This window comes from Crocodylus porosus, unplaced genomic scaffold (genome assembly GCF_001723895.1).
Source record: "Crocodylus porosus isolate Cpor-Errol unplaced genomic scaffold, CroPor_comp1, whole genome shotgun sequence".
In the NCBI taxonomy this organism is placed as follows: Eukaryota; Metazoa; Chordata; order Crocodylia; family Crocodylidae; genus Crocodylus; species Crocodylus porosus.
In genome coordinates, this window is record NW_017728921.1 from 1,912,858 (window position 1) to 1,922,145 (window position 9,288).

Consider the following 9,288-nt stretch of genomic DNA (forward strand, 5'->3'; position numbering starts at 1 on the left):
ATTCAGACTACAGTAGCTGCTGCTTGACTATGGTTGGTTAAGCTGCCTTTGTACTCTGTCATGCTTCAGCATAAGACTAAACATGCAGTATAAGCTTTCACAACTTAGTGTGATGTTTTCCTCATGGAAAGTCCCTGGACTTCCATTTGCCAACCTATGCTGATGCTGCCACTGGTCAGAAACTGAGGAAGCCATGGGATCTTGGCTTGAATTAAGGTATTTTTTTAAAGTAATATTAGAGGGGAAGTCTCTACTCGAATACTACAGGATTTGTCTAGTAATGGGTGTATGCAACTAAAGCTTTTTAAATGCTTAGTAGCCTGTTCTGTTAGATGTTTCAAACTGCCTGCATCAAGTTAAAATGGTAGAACTATTTATTTAAAAGTTTCAGCTCAAATACATTACCTGCTACAACAGTGACATTTACATAAAAGACAAAGGGTTAACTGTTGCTTTAAATGGAAGACAGAGGCCAGACACCCTTCTCAGCTGCATAAAAAGTACAGTTTAGGGGACAGTAGCTCTTGACTGTTCTTTAAGATATTCACGAGGGCAATGTTAGATTTTAGAGGCAGAGAATGAAATGCTGGTGTTGGTTTCATTTGGGATCAATCCAGCTCATCTGCACTATGCTGGGAATGCTTGTTGTCTACTTGAGAGAAGAGGATGTACAGGCTAAATTGGAGCACTTCAAGTTATTTCCCTATGATATATTGCGTGCGAATTTCTGCTACATTAGGTAGGGAAGTTAGTTTATTAGTTTTAATAATTATATCCATTGTTCTTTTGTTATCAGGTGAACGCCACGGTGAGAAGAGAGAGTTCAGTTAACCAGTATGCTGATCTACAGTCTACACAACATAACATGCCTAAGAAAAAATAAGCCTCTTATGGGAGAATCTCGAGTTTTTCCTAATAAGTATGCTGTTTGTCCAAGTAGGAGGCAAATTAATTTAATCTAATCATTTGGCAAGAACTACAACAGCTTTCCAGAAACACAAGAATTGTTGAGTTTAAAGTTACTAATGATTGTTCACCACCACCACTCGAAGTGGGCAGCAAGCACACTTACTGCAGCAACTGCTCTTCCGAAACCAAGTTAGACACGCAAACTGCAAATTAAGTGAACAGTAGACATTCAAGAGACTAGTTAGAAAAACATTTATTGAAATTTAAAAAGTAAGTGAGATGGTATATCAGTTCTTACATGCACTTATGGCACTACCCACTTGTCCCTACTCTTATTTACAATGCATGAAGTAGCCACTGGCAAGAAATAGCTGTGATTCTAGATGCACATTATTTCTCTGGAATAATGCAAAGAATCTGATTCTTAAACTTTTAGCTGTACACAGGAACAGGCCCTGGATCCATATAGTCACCTCAGCTATTCTACATTTGTCAAGTACTCGCACTCTTTTAAACAGCCAATGTATGGTTTTGTTCCCATATCTGTTCCTGTCTGAACTGCAGTTGGGGGCTACGCTGTGTAATTTCGTGACTCCTACTGAAGTACCTAGAATGTTTCAGAAGCATCGGCACAGTTAGGATAGCATTTTCAATGCATGTTCTACCAGCCTAACCCTTGTCAGTGAAAATGGACCTCGTCTTCAGTGGGGCAGAGTTTGGTCAAAGCAAAGTACTTGAAAACTCCACCTGTCAGTCATTCTGAACACATCCCAGCACCACTGTGTACTAACCCAACCATTTCAGTACAGAAGTCCCTTGATTCTTGGTCTACAAATGATTCCACAAAACAACAAAAACAAAGCCCAACAACAAAACCTGATGTCCTTTAACAGGCAAACAGCCTGTTCCAAATCTGTTAGATGCTCACGCCTCACACCAGCAGAGCAGCTGGTCAGGTCCATGCTGTTTTCGGACGAGCATAGGGCTGGAAGAAAAATCATAAGGAAATGACAGGCATTCCAGTATCCCAAATTAAAGGCCTAAGAATGACACTCAGTATGCCAACCCCTTTAACTGATGGTGGACTGGAGGTTTGTAAAGAAAACTCTTCTCTAAGGGGGAAGAGAGAATCCCTCAGGAAAGGTTACTGTCCTATATCTTTCTGGAGAAGTAAGCTCCAAGAGCCAGGGAAGCAGCAGTGCTGAGGGTTAATAGCAAAGTCACTCTGCCACAGACTAAGAAATGTAAGAAATGTTCTTTTCAGAAAGAGTAAGTCAAGCCACTTCTTTGGCTTCCATAATGCTAATGTGGTACCCCATGCTGCTGGAGTCTTGGACAGCACTGACATGCAGAGCTGCACTTTTCTGGAGCACTGCATCACCCAAGACTTGGGCCCCTTAACTAGTATGGAGGAGGGCTAAAGAACTGATTTAAGATGCAGAGAAGGAGACCACGCTTCAGACTGAGCTTTTCCTTGAGACCCCTTTTGATAATCTAAGAGATCTTCATTACAAGTAGCAGCGTGGAGAGAGCAAGAGGTGTAAGAAACACCGATCCCCATGAAACGTGACTCCAGCTCTTCCCGGGAGCTGTGCTTAGACAATTACCAGTGCCAAGCTATTACTCTCAGCAGCAAGCTGACCTCTGCCATTGCCCACTGGGAACCCAGCTGGGGAGGGAAGGGTGTTCTATGCCAGGCATGCTTGCTCAGACACAGTTCCTCCTTACCCTGTGGTGATATCCTTGCTCCATCATGCGCTTGGCCTCCTGCTGCACCAGTTCCTCATGGCGCTGCTCTGCCAGCCTCTCTTCCTCCTCCTCTGCTCTCTGACGCTCCAGCTCTTCCTGCTCTTGGAGACGATGCTCTGTGAGCTAAGCATTGTGAGAACACAGGCTGTTAGAGCGAGATCCCGAGCAGGCACATGCCAGCCAGAAAAGCCACACTGGCATTTCTAGGCAATGCTTTACAGGGTTCACAGCACTGCTTCTGTGGAGTGTGCTGCAGCAGACACTGACTGTCCTTCAGGCCAGGCCCAGAGCAGAGGTGCCTGTCTCAGTCAGACTGATCGTAGTTAATCACATGCTTTGCTGAGGTGATTTCCTATGTGGTCCTCTGTGAGTGCCTGCTGCATTTACTTGGGCTTTAGGACAGCCTCTAACAGCAAACCTCTGGAAAATGTTAATAGAAAGTGACAGATACCCTGTCCTGACCCTGTCCAGGTGGATCACTAATGAGGCCCCTTGCCATATGTTTTCTAGATGGCAGTAAAGCAAGCCTAGCTAGCTGTCAGCATTCTAAAAGCCTGGCGTGCACACTGAGAAAGGCTGGGCTCTACCTGAGCCTCTAGCTCATGCTTGCGAGCTGTCTTCAGTTCCTCCTCTTCCTCCCTCTCTCGACGAGTCAGCTCCTTTGCCTCCTCCAGCTCTCTGATCAGCTCTTCCCGCTGTTTTACAGATTCCTCTTGGGCATGTCTGTTGAGCTCCATCTTCTCTTGGATCTGGCGCTGTCTGCCTGCAAGGACCTGGGTGGGTGGAGTGGGAAACAGGGAAGGAAAGAAACATGGTAAAGAAAGAGGTGGAAACAAACCTCAGTGCAGAGAGTCAAGCCCATTCTCCAGCACCCCCTGAGCCAAGAGAAAGAAAAGCTCATCCCTAGCACTAGAGCAAGTCAGCAGGCCTGACAGAGCCTGAGGCAGAAAGCCAGTGCTTCAGACAAGACAGCAACGTTGTTAGAGAAGGTATCACCTCATTCATCAGTCGATCTCTGGCCTTCCTTTCTTTTTCCCATTCTTCCTCTCTCCTTTCCCACACTTGTTTGGCTTCTTCCCTGAGGGGGAGGGTAGAGAGAGCGTGCAAGCAATCCAGCATTGTTGCTTATGATGTAAAACCAACAAAGTTCATGGGAACAGACAAGCCTCCCTATGCCCTGGCATTCAGGCAACCCCAAGACTCTGCCAACTGCTGCAACCTAGCACCAGAGTGCAGAGCACCCATGTTATCTCCGCTTATTTCAAAGTGCCTTTTGATTTCAACATTAACTCTGGCTCCTCAGCTCCTTGATACAAAAACACCATACCTGCATTTTGTGAAGGCAACAATCTCTCTGGTTCACTCACCCACACAGAGAGGCATGCCAGCAACAGCCTGCCTGTCCTATGCATTATGTTCAGAGATCTACCTCACACAGGGCGGGGGACTCGGGGCTCTGCTGAAAAGATTTGGAATCTGTAATGCCGCTTCTGCACAACCGTGTTTAGCAAGAAAACCCCCTCCCAGCCTGACCCTGGGCAGGAGGAATCATGCAGCCAAAGGAAGAGAAGTTACTGGCTTCACTGGCCTTGCTCACCCAATGTTCTCCCTAAACCAAGCTGTGCCCCCCAGTTATGCTCCATAAAGCCTTGTTGAGGTCAGTAAGGTGACAGTAGACTCCCCTTAGTCCTCAGTCTCTCCTTAGACAGAGAGAGTACACATTGTAAGAAGTCACTTAGGCCACAAAGCTCATTGGCTGCTGATCTGGGATTGTTCAAGAGCCTCTATCACTAGAGCTGGGTGAACACCACGACACTGTCCAGCTGAGATGTGGCCCACCTCCCTACATGGTTGTAGACCAATTACTGTGAAAAACAAGTGCTGACTTTGCAGTTATTACCAGAGCTAAAAGTACACCCCATGCCCCTCCATGTGACGCTGGTCAGGCCACAGCTGGAGTACTGTGTCCAGTTCTGTGCACCCCACTTCAGGAGGGATGTGGACAACACTGAGAGGGTCCAGAGGAGGCCACCCCCATGATCTGGGGACAACAGGGCAGACCCTACAGTGAAAGACTGCGGGACCTAAACCTGTTCATACTTCACAAGAGAAGGCTGAGGGGGGACCTGGTGACCGTCTATAAACTCACTAGGGGGGACCAGAAGGGTTTGGGAGAGACACTGTTTCCCCACGCGCCCCCTGGCATAACAAGGAAAAATGGACATAAATTATTGGAGAGTAGGTTTAGATTGGACATCCGCAAGAACTACTTCGCAGTTAGGGCAGCTAGGAGCTGGAACCAACTTCCAAAGGAAGTGGTGCTGGCTCCTACCCTGGGGGTCTTTAAGAAGAGGCTTGATGCCTACCTGGCTGGACTCATTTGAGTTCAGTTTTTTTTCTCCTGCCCAGGCGGGGGGTCGGACTTGAAGATCTACAAGGTCCCTTCCAGCCCTACTTCTATGATTCTATGATACACAAATGACAGAATCTGGTCACAAGCCTGTTGAAAAGCAACCAGGTGGTCTTGGTGCCTTTCTGTTAAAAGAGCTCCATGTCTTTGGACCCGAGTGTCTGTATCTGCATCCTGACTGAATGGAAAAGGAAACAGAAAAGCCGTTTCTTGTATTACACTGAAAAACTCAATAGCTTCTTTTAAAACTAAATCAAACCAGACAGTAATGCAGTTAGAGAAGTCTTCCTCTTTCTCCCCTTCCTCACCTACATAAATGTTTACGGAGGTTTTCCAACCAGGGTGACTGACTGCTTTGTAAAGGAAACATTCAGCCCATTTCAACCTGCAGGAGGTGCACTGCACTCACCTAAAAATGGTCTGCAGGTGTGCCTCTCGTTCCCTCTCTAACTGGAGTTGCTCCTCAATGACACGTTTCATCCATGCCGCATCTGCAATAGCTTGCTCCCGTCTGGCAGACTGGAGGCGCTGGTCCTCATCTTCCTTCTCAAGGAGGGCTAGAAGTATTTGTCTGTCCATCTCCTAGAGACGAGCCAGAAGAACACATGCACAACAAGTTGTCAAGCCAGCATATGAGTAGATTCCCTGCACACACAAACTGCCAGTGTCTCAGCATCAAGACTGATCACAGATGGGACACTTGCAACTTCACATTCTCGCCACCGCTCTGATCTGCTCGTCTTTCAGCTCTGCCACCAGGAGATGGACAGAGCTTGCCGAAACGCTGGACACACAAGAGATGCAAACAAAGGACGTAATGAATGTGCAGAAGGAAGAGGGCTTTTCAGCGCACTCAGGACATGGTAGATATAACAGATATGAGGTAAGAAAGGTCTTCTCTTACCAGTTCCTCTTGTATCTGCTGTGCACGTTGTTTTAATTTGGCATTATACTGATGTCTCAAAAAGCGACTGGGGGGGGAAAAAAGGAAAAAAGAGATAAAGCAATCTTAAAGCACCATGTTTTTACTCAGTAACATTCAAGGATGGGATTGGTGACCAGGGTGCTACCAGCATTTGACAGGACAGAAGGGGATACAGTCCATGCTGCTTTCATACAGCATTTGTTTTTTTTCTACAATATTTAAATTGCTTGCCTCCCTTTGCATATACATCCGGCAGCAGCACCAATGACTCCCCACACAGAGCAAGTGCTACCCCAGATACAAACCGTGCGTGTTGGAGCCCCCTGGCACTACACTGTATCACATCATACCCAAGCTCCAGCTTCTTCCTGCACTCCTCCATTTGTTTTCTTTCTTCCTCTAGCTCTTCTAGCTCCCATTTCTGCTTCAATAAATTCTCCTGCTCTTTCTTCAGTTTAGTTGCCTGTTTATGAAAGAAACAGCACCTCAGAGTGATTAGGAAAGGGGAATCCATCAAAATGTGCTTGCCACCGTAAAAGAGCAGCTGCACTGGCTGAATCAGGATCTGCTAGAAAAGACTGGCCAATTCCCTGTACTGTAGCACTTGAGATGGAAACAAAACCTGTTTTTGGGATCCCCATGAGGAAGTAAGGGAGTGAAACCCAGTGACACTGTGAGCCGCCTTCTCAGGTATTGCCAAATTCCAGCTTTCCACAATTAAAGCAGCACCTCAGAAGGAAGCCTTTGTACCAGCATGTTTTACTGCCAGCAGCAAGATGGGCGCCAGGAACCTCCTCCCAGTTAATGTCCTAGGGCCTACATTAATTTCACCCACACCTTGCCATGCTAGACTATTAGAAATCTAATTAGGAGCTCTGGCTGGAAAAAGCCTGAAGGCTGCCACACCTAGCCAGGTGCCTAAAATCAGCCTCCTTTCTCAGATGCGAGAGCTAAGAACAGCATGCTCAGGTATTTCAGGAGGAACAAACAAAAGCCCATCACTGAATCTCACAGCCAGTGTACCCAGAGAGAAGGGAAGACAAGAGGGTCATCACCCGCAGAAGGATGAGTGTGCAGCCTGACCTCTTCCCTTCTTGTATTCCTGAGTTGGAATCGACTCTTCTCCCTTTTCTGGACTTTAAGATTAGAGTTGCACACGGCTTCAGACAAAGGGAAGCTGAACAGTTACCTCCATCTCCTGCAGCTTCAGTTCTTCCATTTGCTGCAACAACATCTCAGCTCGCCGCTTCTCTTCCAGCCGCCTCTTTTCTTCCTCCCGTTTCATTCGTTCCAGCGCTTCCCTTCTGGCACGTTCATATTCATTTTCAAAACGCTTTTCTTCTTCTCTTTCAGTTGCCTCTTGCTGATTGAACCCAAAGCATTCAAAGAAATAACTCTACTGTAATCCAAACCCAAGTCACGCATACTTTAGCTAATGGTGTTTTATATAATAAAATCTATTAAGAGACTGGTGTATCAGGCTTTTAATACAAAAAATCCCTGGTTTTCACTGACTTCCATCAGATCTGTAGTGGTTTAAAATTAGTATCAAAACATCACCTACTTCAAAGATCAAAAATACTTTGCTAAAATAGAGCTATGTTATCTGAAATTCTTTATTTGCATTTTCACAGCCAATATATAGTCAGCTGCCAGGAATGCTTTGCAGCTTACTCTGAAGAATATCTCCAGAATTGTTAAGGCTTTAATCTTTATGTTACCAGATGTCCCGTATCTCCTCCGCTTGACATGAAGGAACAAATTCTCAGAGCTGTGCGTTCATAGTTGTCTATTGCAGTTAGCTGTCTTGGACGGATGCCTTAGTGCCACGCAGAACCATCCAATATGTTAGTTTAATAGACCATATTGCTAACTTTATGTTGCAAACAAACCACAATGTAAATTTTATGTATGGTTTGTTTTTTGACAGAGAACTGATAGTTTTAAATGTCCTTAAGAATGATTCTGGTCATCTTATGACCATGGCAAGGTTGTAAATGCATTTGGCAAGTAATAAAACACCCTCATTCCTTGGCAACTGGGGATAAGCCAGAATATCTGGGATGTGTTTCGAACTGACAAACCTTCTACCTCCCACACATGAATGCAAGTCCTTACAGGAAAGCAAGAGGCGCTGTGAAGAAGTCAGTGAAAATGAGCAGTCCCAAAAACATAAAAATCACGTCTGCTCCACTGTCTCAAAACCCTCCTAGTGACTAATGAAGTAGGACCAGGATGATACAGAGAAGTCCCACCATACCTGCTTCTTTTGCATCAGCTGGTCGCCCCAGGCATCTATCACGAGTTTCTTGTGCAGCTCTGACTCAATCTGCGGCAGAGAACGTACAGGGCATCACAAAAAAAGGAAAACAAAAACCCACAGTTACAATCCGCTCCCTGCTGCAGGATGCAAACATGGCTCTAAGAACTGCAGCACGGGTTGCTATGAGTCCACAGACTGGAGGAAACAAAGCGGTCGGCCCCACAGTGCAGCACCAAGAGCATCCCCCAAGCTGGACTGTCAGCCCGCAAAGGAGACGAAGCTAAATAGTACCTGTCACGCTCGAGACGCCAGTGACATTCCCCGGGGAACTAGGACGAGAGGGGGCAGTTGCCGCGCTCCTACCTGAGCAGCGGCCATCCCTGCCGAGTGACTTCTGTCAAGGTCTGAACACGCTTTTCGTTCAGCCTCCGCCACTGGGTCTCACAGAGCAACTCTGCTCGCGGGACTGTTTACGAGACGCGCCCCATGGCACACCAGGACAGAAAGGAAGGAAGCGCCTCAGGGATGCCGGGACTCGGACACCGCTGGCGCCCACGGCACAAGAGAGGAGACGAATCCCCAGAGTCCACGGGACCGCCACGCGGAGCAAGCCAGGAGGGAGACCTGCTTTCACTTCCGTGGCGCATTGGCCCTGCAGTGAAGGCGACGAAGATGCCGCGAAATGCGCTGATCCAGAAGTCACAGCACGGAAACGAGACCCGGGATCAACGGTCTTGTTTCTGAGCCGCGAGCGCTAGGTTTTTGCATTTCGGTTCATCGCAGACCCCCATCCCCTGAGGACACCGGCGGAGCCGTGCCCTCGGACCCATGTCTCGTGGCAGATGCAGGGACTCGAGGCGGTGGCGGGCGCAGGCACCTCTCGCAGCCGGGAGCTGTTGTCCTTCCAGTGCTGGTGGAGCAGGTCGTCGGCCACCTGCGCGGGGCGAGAGCGGGCTCTGGTGTGACGCGTGTGGGAGCCGGCTGGCGCGAGGGGGCGCGGGCGGGGAGCCGCGCCGCACCTTCCTCCTGCGC

General features: G+C 47.5%; 1 protein-coding gene across 1 annotated transcript in view; it reads right to left on the reverse strand.

Moving 5' to 3' along the window:
- Window positions 1-740: 740 nt before the first annotated feature.
- The window catches only part of TCHP (trichoplein keratin filament binding), a 9,018-nt gene continuing 470 nt past the window's right edge, over window positions 741-9,288 (reverse strand). The window contains exons 2-12 of the mRNA XM_019539371.1: window positions 9,276-9,282; window positions 9,134-9,190; window positions 8,254-8,322; window positions 7,183-7,356; window positions 6,344-6,456; window positions 5,973-6,039; window positions 5,478-5,650; window positions 3,655-3,736; window positions 3,246-3,431; window positions 2,638-2,781; window positions 741-1,894 (exon numbers count right to left, since the gene is read on the reverse strand). Of these exons, the coding sequence (XP_019394916.1) occupies window positions 1,862-1,894; window positions 2,638-2,781; window positions 3,246-3,431; window positions 3,655-3,736; window positions 5,478-5,650; window positions 5,973-6,039; window positions 6,344-6,456; window positions 7,183-7,356; window positions 8,254-8,322; window positions 9,134-9,190; window positions 9,276-9,282 (1,105 nt within the window). The 3' untranslated portion in view covers window positions 741-1,861. The remainder of the gene's footprint in view (window positions 1,895-2,637; window positions 2,782-3,245; window positions 3,432-3,654; window positions 3,737-5,477; window positions 5,651-5,972; window positions 6,040-6,343; window positions 6,457-7,182; window positions 7,357-8,253; window positions 8,323-9,133; window positions 9,191-9,275; window positions 9,283-9,288) is intronic.